Source organism: Trachinotus anak, unplaced genomic scaffold (genome assembly GCF_046630095.1).
Source record: "Trachinotus anak isolate AG129_WGS33_773 ecotype Australia unplaced genomic scaffold, CSIRO_AGI_Tana_v1 ptg000015l, whole genome shotgun sequence".
In the NCBI taxonomy this organism is placed as follows: domain Eukaryota; kingdom Metazoa; phylum Chordata; class Actinopteri; order Carangiformes; family Carangidae; genus Trachinotus; species Trachinotus anak.
This window is the reverse complement of record NW_027273866.1, coordinates 12,212,234-12,231,885: the sequence shown is the minus strand read 5'-3', so window position 1 is coordinate 12,231,885 and position 19,652 is coordinate 12,212,234. Positions and strand designations below refer to the sequence as shown.

Sequence of the window (19,652 nt, the reverse complement as noted above, 5' to 3'; positions counted from 1 at the left end):
GTGCAGACAAAACAATTTCCATCAAGAGTAGTGCAAATTGTAACCAAATTTGGAGATAATCTGCAAAAGAAAACAAGAATTGAAGTGTGAACATGAATATAAAGAGCTTGTTCATTGAGATAAACATTTGGCAGTGCTGATTCTCCGATTGGTGCCTTTATGGCCAAATGGTGTTAAAATGCTGTATGTAGTAAACATGATGGAAATGTGGCATTTATTTTTGTTTCATGTATTAATTTGAGGAACGTTACAATCTCCTCATCGCTCCACATGGATCTGTTTTCATCTGTCACTGTTCAGAGGACAATCACATCACTTGCTTAATGTACTTCATGATTACTTTGCTGAATCTGTTTCCATTGCACTTTGTTGTTTTTTGATTTTATTTATGTACCAACTTTTCCACTTCAGCCAAACGTAAAACTTTTTTTGGGACATTCCTAGATTTTTTGGGGTGGAATTTCAATGAAATATGCAAATGTCTGCAAAACCAAATGATGAGATTCCCATCTACCTCAGCTGTAGTTTGTGTTTATGCTAATTAGCAAATGTTAGCAAGCTAACCTAGGATAGTGAACATGGTTAACTTTATACCTGCTTAAAGGAGCTATTTGTAAGTTTTGCTATTGCTACATAGCTAACATTAACATTAACAGTGATTTATTTACCAGTCTAGAAGAAACGTTGTGAGTTCAGCATTAAACTTTATTCCTCTGCTCCCCAAGAGCTGTCTCCAGAGGTGGAAAGCAACCCTCTTGTTTTGCCTCTATGTCTATCACTTCTTTTTGTCTACTGAAGTTAGCATGCTAACAAACTCGCTGCCTTGCCATTTTCCGATACCGAGTCAGTAGCGCTGCTCAGTGGGCGTAATATAAACTCTGGTCTTTTAAACTTGATGATGCCTGAAGCTTTTGGCAAGACTGTTAGGTCAACAGCTGTTAAATGACACACTGACTACACAGCAATAGCAAAAATTACAGATAGCTCCTTTAACAGCAGCATATTAGCGTTTAGCTTAAAGCCACACTATGCCTGAAAACTGTCAGACAGCAGTTGACCTCCACTCAACACCGTACCTGGACTGTGTGGATACAGACACAGGACTGGAGCTGCTGCTATTAAGCTAATATGCTAAATCTCCTGTGTAGACACAGCATTAGCCTTGTTACTGTGTCCAAAGCTTGTTTGTATTGAGTTTAACCAACAGTAAGGTTAGTTTATGTGGAGGGAAAATGAGCCCTGATATTTACATTGTTCAGACAAAACAAACCGAGACACCAGGCAAAACAACCTGACTGACGTGTGTATTCTGTGGTATTTTGGTTTTATTTCATTTACATAAACCTCTAAACTTCTGATTTGTTCTCTGTGATTCACAAAGTCTGTTTGGGTTTTTTTTGTTTGACTTATTTTTGCCACGGGAACTGTTTGTTTTGAAAATACATGCTCAGTGACAGACACAGCGTTGACAGCAAACGCTATTATAACATGTTTATTGAAAACCTTTTTTGACAGCATAGTTTGTCAGGCACAGAGAGAGAGAGAGAAAGAAAGAGAGAGAGAGACAGAGAGAGAGAGAGAGAGTTGTGAAATTGTTTTTTCCCAGTGGGAGATGTTTGCCCATAGGGGTTGTTGTGGTGGAATGTTACAGAGGATTCATCATGATCAAAACAGGTACATTGCAACAAACAAGCTATGAATTACAAATAAAAAAAAAAATCACATAATGCCAAATGGTTAGTTCCACCTTTCTATGTTAGAAACATGAATACAGACGTAGGAAAAATAAATTATGTGGGACTGAAAAAAAAAAAACAACAAAAAAATCAAAGGACAAACATGATTTTGTCTCACTTTTGCTGTGAAATAAAAACCTGATGTGGAATGCAAAATGAAATGTGACAAACCGGACAGAAAATAAAATAAACTTTATATGAAAATTTCCTCTCTAAGATTCTTACAAAATAGCTCACACAGCTACATAAAACTCTACTCGTGTACACCAGCAACGTAAAAGCATATTTCAAACTATAAATTAATCTGGACTATTTCATCATCAGGTTAGAAATGCATGACAAAATGAAAACGGGATGAATGAGAGCTGTGTGAAAACTAACCATTCTCACCTGGAAAATAAAACAAAAACATGAAAGCAATTTATATTTGTTGAAAACTCTGGAAGCAAAGGTGTGTGTCCCGGACAACAAAGGAAGCCCAGATAACACCTCTTTCCTCCCAGTTTCATCTTCAATCCTGATTTTCTTTGTGTTTTTACAGAAAAGAGAATAAATAAGTCAGTCAGAGTGGAGACGACAGGTGATTAAAGACCCATGTGTGACTGTACATACAGTAAGAATCCCTCCCTGCTGAGGCTGCACTGTTCATTCATTCAACAGCAAAGAAAACGTGTTCACGTGTAAAAAGGATTTGTTGTTTTTAACATAAGTCTGTAGAACAATAACCATCAGTTTTATGGCGATATTTTTGGATAGGAGCTAATAATGTTTAGCTAATACAAATACTGTTAAATGTCAGAATTTAGTGTTTTCAAACAATTAAAAAACAAAATAAATTTTATTAGATGTATTTGTTTTATCAGGTTAGCAGTGCATTAATTCACACAAACCTATCACATACCAGAACACCAGTATCCTGTTATTTCTGGTCAATGCAATGACTTATCTCCATTTTTGATGAGGTATTGAAATAACATGAAGTTAAAGTCATGTCTAGTTGGAACCAGTGTTAACATTAGCAAGCTAGGCTAATTAGCTTAAATTTTCTGAGTGACAAACAAAATAGAAACAAAACAAAAAACAAATAAACTTAATAGTATGATGGGGCCTCCAAACATTTTTCATATTGTAAATATCTTTAATCAATATTTATTAACTATGCAAAGTGGACTGGCCATCTTGTGCATTAGCATTAGCATTAGCGCAGGGTGATTCACAGGAAAGTTCTGGAGTTAAAAGAACGTCTTTATGATTTCTAAGCTGTTACAGATGTTTGATGATGTTACACTGAATCTAAAAGGATAGACAAACTATTTTGATGTAAATTAGGGCAATCAGGTGGTAAAGTTTTTAAAGCACCTAATTGCATCCACGACTAAGCTGATCAATGGGTCAAACACAAAAACACAGGCTGCAAAAGCTTAGACTTCTTATTTGCCGTTTTCCACTATTATGGATATCCAGCATTTCGCAACATACAGTAACTCTTTAGTTAGTAGTAGTTTAGTTGTCAAAAACAAGACGCACGTTAAAAACAACACATCCATTTTAAAAGTGACCTTAAAGGAGAGACAGAGGCCGTCAGTTTCAGAGTAAAAAGCTTGACAATGACAGAAAAAAACAGCCAGGGAGGGCATCCAAATGAAATAAAAATAAAATACAGGATAAATTATGCAAGGAGCAAAGCCTGATGGGGGCATCAGTATCTAGTAAAATGACTACTTTACATCATCGTCATCATCTTCTGGCTCTTTAATGAAAAACAACACTGAAAAGCAGATAGCTGTGAATAAAAATACTCTCACCATAGGGAAAGCTTTTACCCAGCATGGAAGAATAAATAAAACAAAACACCATCCGTTTCATTAGATCCACCCAACCTTTACAGAAGTGCCTTTTGTCTGCCTTATACACTCAAAAAAAAACAAAAAATAAGAGGGCTTGTACTTTCACAGCCTGCTTCTAATAAGAACTGCTTTTTAATTTTTTTAAATGTTTTTTTTGTAATTATACATTCAAAATCAAAAATCAATTAATCTCCTTTTTGTTTGCTTAATTATTCCAGGCACTTTGTAGATTTGGGCCAAAACTGTACTGAAAGCAGAAATAACAATAACTTTGTGTAACCTTTCACTTTACAAAGGCCTAGTTTCTGTGTTTAAACCAATGGAAAAGTACATAATTTGGTGCTTAAAAAACATATAAATCTCCCAGTGTAGCAACAGAATTAAATATACATTTTCACTCTTTTAAGTACTTTAAATACTGGGGAGATTTCATTAAGTACTGACACAGTCTTGTTGGGTATTTATGATACATTTCTTTATATAAAATGGTTTCCTACACTGGAACAAGGCCGTTGCACAGTGAAGTGTTACCACCATTTCCATTTAGCAGCGAGTGAATCGTGTTCCTGAACCTTTCAATGCCACTTGAACGTTGCTTTCCCTTTCATGACTTTGCTAAAAACAGACTCTGTAAACATTTCAACCTTTATGCTTTTTTTGGGGTCAGCTGGAGAGACAACTGCATATGAAAAAGGGGTGGGCTGGGGGGTGGGGGTATTGATTTGGCAATCCCATGATCCTTCCCTGCACATTTAACCTCCGCCCGCCTACATTCGACAGTGCAGTAATTTGGTTCAGAGATCTGGAGAACTCGGTGAAATAGACTTTTAAGACTAATTTGGCACTTTTCTTGAAGAAGCATCCACCACAGACTTCAGAGTCTCCCTAACACACTGATATATATACTGTCTATATATTTTCTTTTTTGCCATGCAACTTACAGATCACACAGCGTGCCTTCATTTCAGTATTAATACTATAGAGCAGCGATAAAATCTCAAGCGTCTGGGCATTTTTCTTTAGTAACACTCAAGCACAAAAGGACATAACAGCTTTAACTTCTGCCTTTCAGCCGATGTTTTTACCCATGAGTGTGCACACAGGTGATGACACTGTCACTACACGCAACTTGTTAGAATTGACCCTGTGACCTTTCTGTTACAATAAAAGAGTTTGAAGCCTTCAGAAGCACCTTCGAATCCACCTATATCTGCTTTAATCCTGATCAGACAAACACCAGACGGTGGTGATGAACAGCCTTTTAAATTTTTGTCCTGTTTGTCATTTGCTGTATTTTATTTATTCTTGTATATAAATGGTAAATGTCAGATCTTTGCGTCAAGACTAATAAGAAGCAAGAGCTTCTTTTGTGCAAAGAACGTGCAAAACTTTCACTTTTCTTTTTTTGTATAATATATTTTTGCTGTTATGATCAATTGCTGCCACTGTTTTTTTTTTTCTTTTTTACATGTGTCCGACTGTCACAAGTTCAAGAATGTTCTCTGGTTCTGGTTCTACTGCATTCTGGGAAATGTAGTTCATCACTCAAGTTTTGCGTGAGATTGTTCCCTCATCATTAACTGACAACTCTGACCAAAGTTTTTTTTTTTTTTTTTTTAGATGATTCATCATTTAGCTGACAGGTGTAGTATTGCATTAACTCTAATTTCAACATCATTGCATTGTGGGATTTGGTGTTTTTACCAACTAGCACACATGCTACGGACATATTGTGTTTCATTGTGGGGATTTTGGAGAGCACTACATTGCATTAATTTTATATCAATAAAAAGTAGTGCACTAAGTAGCAAATAGGCTGCCAATCCATCTTCATTCATTAAATTCATTTCAGTTGAAACTGAATAGTGAAATCATCAGTAGCAGGATTGCCCCTCAGATACAGGCTGCTGAGGTTCTCTGAAGGCTTCTTATGATTCACAGCTAGATGTTGTTGATGTTCAACATGTCTTTAAGTACTTCAGTCGTACTAAAAGGCCTCTCTGGTACATATCTCCAAGCGCTGCTCTTTCTTGCCCAGCAAGAGTTAATCGTTGCTTTGATATTGCAAACGTCAACTTTTCAAACCAGAGTTTGAGCTCAGCAGAAACATCCAGCTCCAATCAGCGGGAGCCATCAGTTCACCGCTCCTAATCTGGCGGTCGAATCACACTCGCTCTCAAAAAATCATCATGTTATACATTCTTATTTTTTTTTTAAACTGTAAACAAACCAAGAAAAAAAAAAAAGATGGATCAAAAACTAGAGGAATCTGCCAGTTGTGAAAATAACGTCGCAGTTTTGTTGTAAAATAAGTTACAAAAAAATTGAAATAAAAATCTTTGCGTACAGTACTAAAATCCTAAACTAGACCTTTCGAACTTAAGAACCACATGTTAAGTCTATAAATATCTTTACAAATATACACGTTAATTATTCAAATAAACCTTTTCTGTATCACTTTAAATGATTAAATGTTTTACACGTTCATGACAGTGTCTTCTAGATTGCAATGCTTCCATCCTAAAACAATATTTAAAAAAATGTAATTTTTTGTCTTTTAAGTACATGGCTGTGGACAGCAATATGATACATATTTGCATTTATATATTTACAATAAATCATTTTCTAGATACATTAAAAAAAACCTCCGAATCTTACGGTACTTATTACTGAATGGCCCTGAAACTTTGCCTCCCATGATTATCACAAAACTGTTTTTGTCTTGTTTTTTTTGGGATGCTGAAACGTGAAGACGGTGTACAAATTCATGAGAAAACATACTGTATGTATTTGCTGTATTTGCTCATGTAATCTTTTCTGCTGCTGAACATCTTCTGTTGAAGTAGAGACACGTTACTGAGTATCTTCGGAAGAACGAGTCCTGTCGTTTGCTGGTTTCTTGTCTTTCAGATCGCAAACGTTCATTGCGATCTCTGGGCTCCGTGCAGACAAGAGGATAAAAATCTGAGGTCCTCACAAACTGGATCGCCAACCAGTCACTTACCAAATGCCCTTCAGTTCCTCCTCTTGTATCCTTTTTGTCATTTATTTTCAATGTCAGGAGGTTTTATCCGAGTAGGCACGGAATGGTTTCACCCCACCGATTGTCCGTAACAAAAGACTGGCCCGAGTACAAAAATATAATTTCATTTCTGAAAAGAAGAACACAAACATGGTTCAACGGCAAAAAATAATCCTTCAATGGTTCAAGAGTCTCTTAGGGAGGAGGAAGAGGAAGAAAAACTCGTTCGAAGAGGATTTCGACCAAGAGTTTAAGACGAATCGACGAGCTGAAGCACTGTGGAAGTATTGCATGCGGAGCTTTTAATTCCATATCTTGAGGAGCTTGAGTCGCTGAGAGGTGATTATTAGTCACAGACTGTGTGAGGAGGTTAATGTCCGCCCTCCCCTCCCAGCGCAGGTTTTATGTCCTAATCACCCCGTTACTGGGAAGCTGTTTGGGAAGACAGGGCTCGTCAGGCAGCGGATCGTGGGCGAACACTGAGTCGTCTCCTGAGGAGCAGGTGCTGTTGGAGTCCTGACAGGTGGGCGAGTACTGCTCGAAGGGCACCGACAGGTCCAGGTACTCCTGTCAGAGGAGAGGTCAGAGGTTAGACTGGGGTGCCACGGTAAAAACCCCTGTGTTGTCACATAATTAGGTGAACAATTAAATACTTCTACTGTATCATCACTTATATTTTAGCACAGAATTACAGCTCTAAGGTTTAAACTCTCTGTTTTATAATTGCATTTTAATCTGTACATTTCCTACACAGATTTTCTTTGACACTGTGAATATTGTTTTATATTATTTAAGCAGATGTTATGAATGAATCCTTTTTTGGGATTTTTTCCCTCTGCCTATCCATCACTTTACTTTCCTTGTCCTTTGAACTTGTGCAAATGCATAAAATTAAAAAAACAATCTTATTTTAAAAAGACTGACAGAAAAAACATTTTCTAACTTCTAATCCTGTGTCCCTGTGTGAATTATTTAGTTAAATCTTGTTATATGCTCAATATATGTAAAAATATATTATTTTTGAGTGTGTTTTTTGTATCAAAATTTCTCTTTTGTTGTCGAATCAAAGATTAAAATGCTGTCTATGACTCATGTTGATCTTGTGGGCGTGCATGCTGTGGCTAGCTTGCTAACTTTGCCCAGCGTACTGATCCACTGTTGGTGAGATCGTGGGTTGCAGAATCTGGCAGAGCCACGTCACGGCAGGAGGTGTGAGTTTAGATCTCAGAAACCATCTTTGTTCGAAAAAACATTGTTCACATTTCCAAAGAATTTATTCCACTCCGCTCAGACTCAAAAAAGGGCTCAGATTTCCATTTTTTCCTGTGACTTTAAATGCGCCAACCTTAAGAAATGTGTTTTCTATAGGTGAGGCCTAAAAGGTTACAGTGAGCCAAGGTCAAAGCAAGACGAGGGGTGTTGGCGTGTTATCTGTGAGCAGCAGCTGTGCGGGGAGACTTACATCGGTGGAGGTCATTGATAAAACCCGGTCGTGATCTTCTACCAGCTGTCGGAAGGTCGGTCTCTGCGACGGCACGGCATGCCAGCACTCCCTCATGATCATGTACCTGAAACACACACATCAAGGTTTGGTCCAGTAAAATAAATCATCTTAGATATTCAAAGGAAGAAACTGGATGGAGGAGGTCCAGCTCTGGTCCTTTAGATGTACTGGAGGTCTGGATGTTTTGTGTTGCTTTGTATTTAGGGGGATGTGGAGCTGTTTGTGACCTGGTACTAAACCTATAACTGGTGAAACACCTACAGTTCATGGGTGCAGTTGGCAGGTTTGTCCATCCGATGTCCCTCCTTCAGCAGCTTAAAGAGTTCTTCTACTGGGATCCCTGGGTACGGCGAGCCCCCCAGGGTGAAGATCTCCCACAACAACACACCATAGGACCACCTGAACACACACACACACACACACACACACGCACACACACACAAACACAAGATTACAATTCAAATTCAATACACAATGAATACAAATTAGAGGCCAAATGGCACTCATGGCCTGAAGCAGTCATGGTTCAGAGAGAGGCCTTCCCTCCACAGAAACACCGATCGATCTGTTTGGAGTAAATATTGATCTTTATAATGTTAACTGGCCTCAGTTTGAGAATCAATTAGACGTTCTCATTGTCTCAGACAGCAGGTCAATATTTATAAAAATCTAAATCTCTCCCCTCAAGCCAGAGATGAGACAAGTGAAGACTCACACTAAGAAAGAAATGGAGGACATCATGGTGTGTTAATGGCTACAGGGATGAGCTCAGCAAAGACATTCATCAGTCTACGGTCAGACAGAGAACTTCCTCTGAACTTTTATCATCTTGAGGCTGATTTCTACCTTCTATACTTTTCCTATTGTTAACAAATACCTTAAAAGGACCAAAAACAACAGTGTGTCAGTCTGTTTCACAAGAATTTGTCATTTAAAGCCCACTGGTTTCTACTGAAGAGATAAATCCTTACAATTATGTTGATTCATTGTTAAAAAAAGAAACAGCTGGAAACTGTGGATTTCACCAAACATTAGTCAAACAGGAGTAAATTATGCATTTACTGCGGACTATTTTCAGCAGCAGATTAATACAGATGTGGTACTCTGTGAGTGTTTGAACCAGCAGGACTGAGTCTAAATAAACTACAGTATTAAAGGAACATGTAACACAGTGTAACAGTGAGGCTCACTGATGTGTTTTTAATAGTTTCTGGACAACAATGGAGCTCTGGGAGGAATAAGACATGTCAGGCTTGGATACACACACAGGTTTTGGTCCTTTCATTTGTTGACAATAAGAGAAATATAGAATATAAGGCTCCTTTTCAGCTGAGACACTGTTTAACTCAATAATACACATCTGCAACTTCAGAAACGACTGACCATGACTGGAAAAAGCCTTGTGTGTATCAGCAATATATCAGCAGTTATATACTTTGCTTGTGCTTCATCCGTGTAATAAAGACATCCCTGTCAGCGTCCTTGACTCTAGAACAAGGAGCCACGGCCATATCCACACAACAAAACAGGTATCTGAAGTTGCATCTTCTTTTTAAACATTTAAAAACAGCACCATCTCATTGTGGAGTGGATGTAGAAAACTTTTTCATCTTGTGTTTGACTCTCATATGATCCACTTTTTTGCACACAGGTTCACAGAGGTTTTATCATCTGTTCTGAGTTTGGTAAGAGAAACACAAACACGCCCTGACCTGCAGTGAGAAAATAACACAAATGGACAAACGTATTAAACTGTATGAGCGGCTACAGCCCAGCTGCCGATGTCCAATCCGGAAACTCTGGTGGCTCTAAACCAGCCATCGTCTCTCTTCCTTTCTCTCTCTGTGGCAACAGCTCTGTTCAACTGCTGCATTATTCCTGAAGGTTTAAAAAAATGAGGGAAAGTAATCAGATAATGGGCGGTCTATTAACCCAGTGTACTATTGTCTGGCTGCTCGTCCAGTGAATCGGGATCAGACCCCTCCTCTCACTGTGGTGCTCAGTGGGCTTAATCTAATTATCCACGCTCCGGTCCAGAGGGTGGAAAACAGGCGCTACTGGCCCGGCTGGTTAGTCCACTATCCAAACACATGGATGGCGAGAGAGACAGGAGACTAAGGAAGGACTGTGGTGAGAGAGAGACATCAGAAATTCAGAGGGGAAAAATGGGGAAACAACAACTGAAGGCCGATCTGAAGCTGAGAATAATCACCCAGACTGAGCAGTTCTCATTATCATTATTGTGTTCTGGATGGAAACAAATCAGGACTTTAGGGTCAGACTGGGTTCAGGAGCATCTCAGGGACGAGTGCAGGAATCAGCAGAGAGAGAAGGAAACAAAGACGCAGACTCAAGTCTGTTTATATTCACCACGAGTTGTCAGGGATGAATATTCACAGGCTATTAGGCTCCTATTAGGAGCAGGCAATAAAGATGTAAACACTTAATTTTTCATTGGCACCTGCGGCAACAAGAGCAGACAGAATGAGAATGAGAATGAAGGCCAACATCACTGTGCTGTCTGAGATTTAGATGCACAGTGTATGGGGGGGGGGGTCTAAGGCCGAGCAGACTCTGCTCTTTTGCTTTCTTGTGATTTCTTCTTGCACGTGAATCTTAATGAACACATGTATTGTCTCTCTGGGTTGTCTTTCAGCTAATCATACCGAAAGTCTCCTTGGTGATCAGGCAGAGGTAAAAACCTCCAGAAACACTGATCTGTTAAGTTTTATCATTGCTGGAGTTTTTAGAAGCAGAAGTTTTTTTGTCCTTCTTTATACAACAAGAAACTTTTTCACTCACATAGAAAAACTGCTTTAACTGGTTTAGTGCATCACTCTGAAGGTGTGGTAAAACACCAGCTGCGTCGCTGCTGCAGCCAGCTCTGTCTTTCTACATAAAAAGTGATTTCTTGTCACTATAAATTCATTTCTGATTTACTTTTGACAGAAAATCACACTAAAATGCACATGGAGCTGCTAAAATGGTAAAAAAAATATATGTATATTTTTTCATGTCTGTGATATGTTCAGCTTCAGAGTCAGTTTTATGTAATATTGCTGGTATTATGTCAATATGGCATCAACAGGTCTTTTCTTTGTGTATTTTTTCTGGGAACTGCGAGCATCACGTGTGAAAAACTGGCGAGATGGCGACACTCTACATCATGCGATGCAGCCGGCACGCAGGCAGTGTGTCCACTCTAACCTGTTAACATGGACGCAGAAATAAAAACCAAGACGTTCTGCAGCTACTACGAACACGCCACACCACCAGTGTGTTCCTGGCCTGACACCTCTGAGACCTCCATGATATTGGCACTGGTTGAAAAACTAAAACGTTGTCAACATGAGTTTAAAACAGTGAATTCAAACGTATATTACTTCCTGAAATGACAAGTTGCTTCTGTGTGAACTGATTCTCCGCTCAGAGTGTGTGAAACTACACTGAGGGTCCTCGCTGCCAGTTCTGCCTCAGAGCTGTAAATGTTTGTGAAGCTGAAACACACGTGAACCTGAACCGTGGTGTCGGTTGTGCTTGTGTGGGATGCTGCAGCTTTGTAATATTCAGGTGTTATCTGGCTGTTTGGTTGTGCGTGTGTGTCAGATTTTGTTCTAATGTGTTTTAATGGTTCCCCCCCGTCTGTTTGAGAGTAATCTGTTTCATGAAAAACCATCACAGGTCAAAAGTCAAAGTCCCCCGGGGTGTGTGAGAGTAAACTGGCTGCGGAGCGACTACTGTATAAAGGGAGGAGGAGGTCTGGCAGGAGGAGTGACTCTGTAATCCAGACCTGCTGAAATAACAGAGCGGGCTGATTCTCCTCTCGGCCCGTTCCCAGTCTAGTGTAATCACACAGCGAGCCAGTGTTGACAGGGTCCCGTGTTTGGCTTGGATGGCTGTGCTGGGGGCACAGCGTCTGGCTGCAGCCGACAGGGGGGCGAGGAGCGGTTTCAGGGGGTGTGGGGGGGTGCAGCTACTGCAAGACAGATTGACTTTGTGACCTCCCCGCCTAAACGCGACTTTCTCCTCCTGATCACAGCCAACACGGGAGCAATCAGAGGTCGTAAAAGGCGCGTTCGTCTCCGCCGCTGCCATTCCTTTGAATAGTTGTAGAAAAACACCCCGAGGGAACACCCTGAGGTAAATCCACTGACCCTCTTATCCAGGTTGGATTTACACTGATAAGACAACAGTGAGATGACGGGGCTCCGTTGTGTTTCTGCTTCTCTCTGATGTCGTGTCGGGAGATTAAAGAACAAACGCAGTGTGGAATGTGCAGCCACGGATACACAAGAAGCTCAGGATTATCAAGAGAGCGCAGATGACAGCGAGCGGGAGATGTTTGGAGAGGGAACGCTATGATTCCATATTCACACGCACAGACTCGGCTTTTGATGCTAACACGCTCAGTCACGATATTTCAACACCCGGATTCCTCCGGTGTGCAGCAGCTCCACATGAGCGGACAGTTGGCATGTGGCCGTTGGTTTGTGCAAACTCACACGTCGCTCTGGTGCGTGTAGACCCGGTCGAACAGAGCCTCCGGAGCCATCCATTTCACGGGCAGACGACCCTGCAACAACAGAAGCAGGACAGAAGCGCTTCGGTCAGCAGAACCATTCTGTACAGAGCAGACAGTAAAAGACGGGACACAACCGTCTCCTGCCAGGACTGTCCTGACACCTTGAACCTCAGAGACACTGCCTCATGTGAAGAATCTCAGCCACATTCATTTACCATGTATAAGTATGTGTTAATAATTACTGTATCTCCATAAATACAGCTCTTGAAGTTTCTTTACTTTCATAAAAATGTATGAAAGAGTTATTGATCATACATCACTGTCTTTCCTGGTCTTGAACACAGTTCTTGTTACTCTGGACTCTTCTATTTCAGGAAACTGAACCCTGGGCATCACATTCATGTGACTCCAGTATGTTTAATTTCCTTTTTCTTAAGTGTAGAAATCTCCTGAAAGGTTGTACTCATCCACTGTCATAACATTAGTATCAGGGTGTTCTGTCATATAGTTTTATTTTGTAGCCTTAAACAGTGGTTCCCGACCTGTCGGTTGTGAAGGTACTGCAAGTGGGCCAACAAATCATTTGCAAAACAGGACAGTAAAAGATGTATTTATAAAACAAAATTATTAATTATTTCTATGACTGTGATAAACCAATAATAGGAACTTTTTTATGTTGTCGCCGGCAGGACCACATCCTATACTTGTTTGCGATCTCAGTCTGATTGTGCATTAATATATTACATCCAAGGCAAAATGGAAAACTGGTCAGCAACAGGAAGAGTTAAAAGGAAAGAGAGTCAAGAGACAGATGGTTAATTGATAAGTGATCTTTCCTCTGTCAAACAAAAACTGAGCTCTCTCCTGCTTTCAGTTCAGTCTTGAATTTTGATTGTTATCATTAAAATAAAAAGTGCTCTGGGAGAAAATGTTATTTGGCCTCCGTATCGTTACAGGGTTTGATGTGAGCCACCAACATTTGTGAGATTTTCAAGTGGGCCATGAGTTGGAAAAGGTTAGGAACCACTGCCCTAGAGGAATCTTAAACAGTTAATCATTTGTTGATTTACTGAGTGTTTGGTCTCACTTTCCTTCTACATCTGACGGTGACAGTGAAAAACAGAATCTAATTTTTAGGGCTGAAAAACTGTTTCTCTACCAACAGCTGTAGAAAAGGGGAAATGATCCTGCTCTCATCAATACTGCCCCTTGTTGTAAAGTCTGAAACGATTCACCAGTTCTGTTTTTCTGAGCATGAACACCAATGGAATGAGACTCACGTTCGTGGTCTTTTTGTAGTAGTCTATATTGTGCACGTCTCTGGCGAGACCGAAGTCTGCGATCTTCATAACGTTGTCCTCTGTCACAAGCACGTTTCGTGCTGCCAGGTCTCTGTGGATACACTGAGGGAAGAAGTACAAATGCATCAAACACACATGGACAATGCATTTTACACACACACACACACACACACATTCTCAGACTCAGATGTAGGCTGATGACTTTTACTTTCCCTCCTCTAACTTGAATATTGACCTTTACTCCAAACATAAGGCCTCATCCTGACTTTAATCACTGAGAAAGAGTCCTGACCCTTAAAATTCATTTTACACTGCAAAGAGTAATTTGTCAATATTCCACACCGAGGCTTTAAGATTAAAAAAAAAAATCAATTGTAATTACATTTCCTAAATTTACTCTAACATGTCAAAAACTTTTTTATTTTCCTACATTTTTTAGAAAGTTCATAAATGGTAAGTTTTGGCCATAGGATCCAATAAAAATATAGCAGATTTCAAGTTAACACTCAGAGAAACCAAATCCTGCAAGGTTGGATGGTGGGTCCAGGTGGGCGGGGCTTAGGGCACGGTGAAGAGCTTTGACTGCTTTATTGTGACATCACAAAGTTACAGAAGTCCTGACGGCTGGTTTTAAGGCTCAGTTTCTGAATACAGGCTGTGTGCATTTCTCTGTGGACTGAGGCTTTGATACTTTCACAGTATTAATATAGAACCTAGACCTGCTTTATAATCAAAAACACATGGACATCTACCTTTTTACAATATGGGACCTTTAAGTTGAAGTTGTGAGGACAGTTGCTGATTCTAAAGAGAATCCACACACAGAGGCACAGCTTAATAAACAGTACAATGTATGTGCACTTCAGCATCATTGCAGCTAACCTTCTGCGAGGCGAGATACTCCATGCCTCGGGCCACCTGGTAGGCGCAGGACACCAGGTCTTTGAAGGTGAGCTGCTCATCAGGGATTTTACAGGTGTCGAAGGAGTAGTCCATACCCGGTGGGCGCCGCGCCCGCAGGTACTCCCTCAGGTTGCCTTTAGAGGCGTACTCCACCAGGACGTACAGAGGACCTGCATGCAACACAAGTCACACTATCACTATCAGGATTCTGTTAATTACTGAATTAAAGATCTCATCTGTGATGCATTGTGGCCTCACCGTCCTGCGTGCACGCTCCCAGCAGGTTGATTATGTTTTTGTGTTTTCCAATCATCTTCATCATCTCCATCTCTGACACCAGGTCTGACAAATCTTTATCTGTGGCGTCATCTGGGACAAACAAAAACCAAAGCACAAGAATTAATGTGCTTCATCTGTAGAGAAGCAACAAAGCAGAAGAGAATAAAAAAGTTCAAGAGACCAGACAAAGCAGATGAATTATTACGTGCAGAAATAAAGGGAAGGTATGAGACAAACTGAGTGGGAAGGACACACTGCTGCTGATTTCCTTCAGGAAATCACAGACAAAACTACCTCTGCTGTCACCGTCAAGGTTGTGTGTGATTCCTGGAGCGCAGGCAGTACAGTCACTAACCTTTTAGCATTTTCACAGCCACAGTGAGCGGCTTGTTGGGCTTCTCCTTGTCGATGCCGACAGCCTCAGCCATCACCACCTGACCGAAGCAGCCCTCGCCCAGAGGTTTTCCCAGAGTCAACCTGAACAAAAACAAAACAAAAAAAGAAGAGTTTTAATTTTAGCTTGTGCAGAGGAGTGTTTTTTTTATTTCTTTGTGAATTACACTGCTGAATGAGGCTAATTTGTTTGCCAAGTACAATAAGTGTGGAGGCAGGTGTCATTGCGACCTTGATGTATTGATGGCTCTTGTGTTTTCACAGCACATCATGGTACAAGGACCACAGTGCAGTATCTGTCAATTCTGAAATATGTTGCTTGGCAGCATGAAAAAAAGCCACAGCACCATGTTTTTTTTCTTTTCTTCTGACAGGCTTTTAAATGTCAGTGATGAATGTCGATCTGGAGAATTTTTTTTTTTGTTCTGTCTCACCGTGTTCGGGGAAACTCCCATTTGGGGTCAGATGGTAGCTCCAGCTCCGAGACGTTGGCCAGCATCGGTCCGTCACTGGACGACAGGCGGGCGATCCGGACCAGCGGCGTGTTGGAGTTCATGGAGGAGTTTGAATCCAAGGACACCTGCTTGGGTGCAAAAGACAGACTGTTATAGTCTCTGAAAAGGCTGAGCTGATATGTTTTTAAACAAGGTGACAGAGGGAAAAGAGAAGGCCTAACTGTAACCTTTGACCACTGGGGTATTTACTTGATTTTATTTCTGGGTTTCATTCATGCCTTACTCTACAAGAACTAACTCTCTAACTCTGTTCTCCAGCCTTGATCTTAATCTTAGAGCTAGAATCTAATCTTTAACTGTAAAGACAGAAGAAAAACTACAATATTAATCTGTCTGAAGTTGAAGTCAAAATAATTTAAGGAAAAACTCCTGCTCCAAAACTACTTTGAGGAAAACAAATTCATGGTGGTTTTTAATCTGAAAGTGAAAATATAATTAAAACAAACATTTTCTTGTAAGATGCTGAAAATGTTCAAGCTGTGTGAACTTCAGTATAAATAAGTGATTGAATAACTTGACCAGATGGACAGACTTTTGGCAACAATCAGCTGCAAACATCACACATCTCAGGACGGGCATCAGAGCTTCCAGCAGCTCGGAGTTTCTCTAACAAACAGCCTGACTCCTGACACCAGCGGTGACTTTTACAAACAGTCGGCCCGTGGCTGCGCGCAGGAGGAGGCAGGCGCTAACAAAGACGAATGAAGGAGGATACAGGGGTGGGAGTGGGGTGGTGGGGACGAGTTGGAGGTGGGATGGACGTCTCTATCCATCAGCGAGCTCCATTTTCAGACCGGCGGTCCTGCCACCGCGCCCGTGGGCTCGACATCCTCACACCATTTATCTGAGAGCTGGGGGGGAGCTGATGGCTCCGGCCCCGCTTTTGATGAATCTGTTTGTGTCAGAGTCTGCCAGCTCGGCCCCTTCAGGTGGGGTCCTGAAACAAACATGTCCACTTACCAACTTCCCTCCTCAACTTCTCAGCTGGAGGAAAATGAGAAAAAGGCTGTGAAGCTAAAAAAAAAAAAAGAAAAAAAGAAAAAAGGCCCGACCACAATTTCAGAGGCATGAAAGTAATATCTGATAGAACATGCCAGGAGGTTTATGGGAGATTTACTCAGAGTTATGAAAGGAGAGAACCAGGAGATTAGTTTTACAAAAACGAAGCGAAGATTACAGAAAAATGCAATAAGATCTTTCCCTGCACTGCCTTATAAGAGCATGTATATGAAGGCAGCAGGAATAGAAGAGGCTACAATTAGAGCACCTCGTTTCTACCTGATATAACCTAACATCAAAAAATACATTCCTCTGCAACCTCCTCATCTAAATCCTAACTTAGGTTTTAAAAATCATGTGCATGTTTTCCAAGAACTGAATTATGAGACTTTCAAACAACAGTTTTCTAAAAAATGCTTCTTTTGCATTTTGAAAAGCACAACCCTTCAATTATGAAGCTGGAAAACTGGAGCTTGCACAGAGCAGCCACACAGCAGCTGTGTCCTGCACACAGTGGGAGGCCAGCAGAGTGGGGCAGGGCAGGTAATGACAAACTCATCTGCATTTTAGACATTCACGTCACCGTTATGTCCAGAGTGCGATCATAAAGTGTGTAACACTGTCCGTATTACAAACACTACAAGAAATAAAGAGTGAAGCCACACTGCACCGCCTGATGGTTTTCTGAAGATTATATGAGACAGAGTAGTAATAAGAAAAGAAATGGAGGCTAAGGAGCTCAGGTAGAATCTTTTCACGGGAGTAAAGTGGAGTGAAGAGAGCAGGAGATGAAGGAGTGGGCAGATTCATTAGTGTGGAGAAAGAAAGGCCCGATAAGGGAAGGTACTTCAGTCTGGCCTTTAGAAAAACACTTTTCCCTTCTTGGACATGTCTGACTCTTGTTCTCGTTTTGACTCAGGCTTGTCCTGCTCTAACCACTGATGGATGTTGACTCAACTTAGCTTAGCTCAGCATAAAGACTGAAAGCCTTGCCTGTGTAAAGTTTATCTGACACTAAAGCAAAGCAGCTTCTTCAACCACAAAGACTTTGACTGCAGAAATAATGTCACGGCAAATATGGACAATGAGTAATTTCCCTTTTCTTTTTTATTTTCCTTTAATGTGTTTGGCTGTAAATTTAAGAGAAACTCATTTGTATATTTTGATCTTGAAGTTTTTTCCTCTTGGGGTGCCTCAAGGATCTATTCTGGGTCTATTTTTTATTATTATTATTTTTTTAACAAATTCAAATAAACTACCTTAAACCTTATGGTTTATCATATTCATATGAAAACTGGTTGAACAAGCTTACATTCAATTTGATAAAAATAAGATTAACACTTTGCTCTGTCCAAATGAAAACGCTAAAACTTCTCCAGTTTTCATAATTAAAATATAACATGTTATATAATATAATGTGGAGCTTTTTTTCAGAGATGTTCGTTCGCAGATTCTTCGCTGCTGTTTGACAAACTGTAAACTGTTTCCCCTCTGCTTCCAGTCTTTGTGTTAAGCTAAGCTAAGATAACCAGCTCCAGCTTCATGTTTTACACATCAAGAAAGTAAATAAGAGAATTTTTCAAAATGCCATTCCTTCAATCCTTCATCCTTTCCGTTGATTGGTTTTTCTTGTCTCGGTTCGTCTGAACCTGGTCTTGGATCTGACTCAGACTCCACCGAGGTTCGCCTTGAACGTGGCCCTGAGAGACACTGACGTGAAGAGCTCTGCAGGCTGCAGGCTGCGCTGAGGCAGCTGCTCCACTTTATGTTTCTCTCCAAACAGTTGAGGGGCGAGTGTGTGTTACACAGAGAGTGAAATCTAAAACTAACACTGACAGTCACAGGAGGGCATAAATATCCCTGAGCTGAATCTGCTCCAAGATAAATGTGAACACATGTCACCAGTGTGATGCCTCCCAGTGCCTGCTCTACGTCACCAGAGCAGCAGGACAGGAGAGAGATCCTCGACAGATAGACGCACAATAACCTCCTGTATTTGTTTACACTCGTCCCTGTGCGAGTCTGATCCTCTGTGTGATTCTTCTTTGAAAGTCGAACAGACAGATATTGAAAATATAAACTCTTTTGCAGGGTTGTCACTGTGGCACTGATGCAGAACTATTACACTATTTTTCCATGACTCTCCTTAACTAATTTAAAGTTCTTTCCTGAGTTAATAATGTTTCTCCCAACTTCACTGTGGAGGGTGTTTTTTAAATTAATCTGCATCCTGCTGCACTTCTATTTGCTTTGGTAAAAACAGGATCTCATGCAATGAGTTTACCAAAAAAATTGGTATTGATATGATAAATTTAAAATTTTTGAAAATCTTGAATACACCTCTGAAAGTTTTCTAGGAATTCAAGGACTCCTGATAATCTCTGTCATATATCTGCTGCTATTGTTGTTGTATATTTTGTAAATATCTAATTGTGGTATTTGATACTGACATTTGCAGTTTTTTCTCTTGCACTGTCCACTTTGCTGCTGTAATACTGCAAACGTCCCCACTGTGGGACTAATAAAGGCTAAATCTTAATCTTAAAAACTGCTTAATAGTTATGGCAAAAGCATATGACATTTTTAATACAAAATAATTTTACCAACATTGACGTCACATTTGTTATGTGC

General features: G+C 40.4%; 1 protein-coding gene across 9 annotated transcripts in view; it reads right to left on the bottom strand.

The window, feature by feature from the left end:
* Nucleotides 1-1,476: 1,476 nt before the first annotated feature.
* The window catches only part of fgfr3 (fibroblast growth factor receptor 3), an 81,279-nt gene continuing 63,103 nt past the window's right edge, over nt 1,477-19,652 (bottom strand). For 6 of the 9 annotated variants that reach the window (XM_071497455.1, XM_071497454.1, XM_071497450.1 and 3 more), the window contains 9 exons: nt 15,942-16,090; nt 15,470-15,591; nt 15,094-15,204; nt 14,815-15,005; nt 13,912-14,034; nt 12,612-12,682; nt 8,371-8,508; nt 8,068-8,173; nt 1,477-7,172 (listed from right to left, as the gene is read on the bottom strand). In XM_071497455.1, the coding sequence (XP_071353556.1) occupies nt 7,008-7,172; nt 8,068-8,173; nt 8,371-8,508; nt 12,612-12,682; nt 13,912-14,034; nt 14,815-15,005; nt 15,094-15,204; nt 15,470-15,591; nt 15,942-16,090 (1,176 nt within the window). In that variant the 3' untranslated portion in view covers nt 1,477-7,007. The remainder of the gene's footprint in view (nt 7,173-8,067; nt 8,174-8,370; nt 8,509-12,611; nt 12,683-13,911; nt 14,035-14,814; nt 15,006-15,093; nt 15,205-15,469; nt 15,592-15,941; nt 16,091-19,652) is intronic. The other 3 variants (XM_071497456.1, XM_071497457.1, XM_071497451.1) reach the window with 1 other exon arrangement.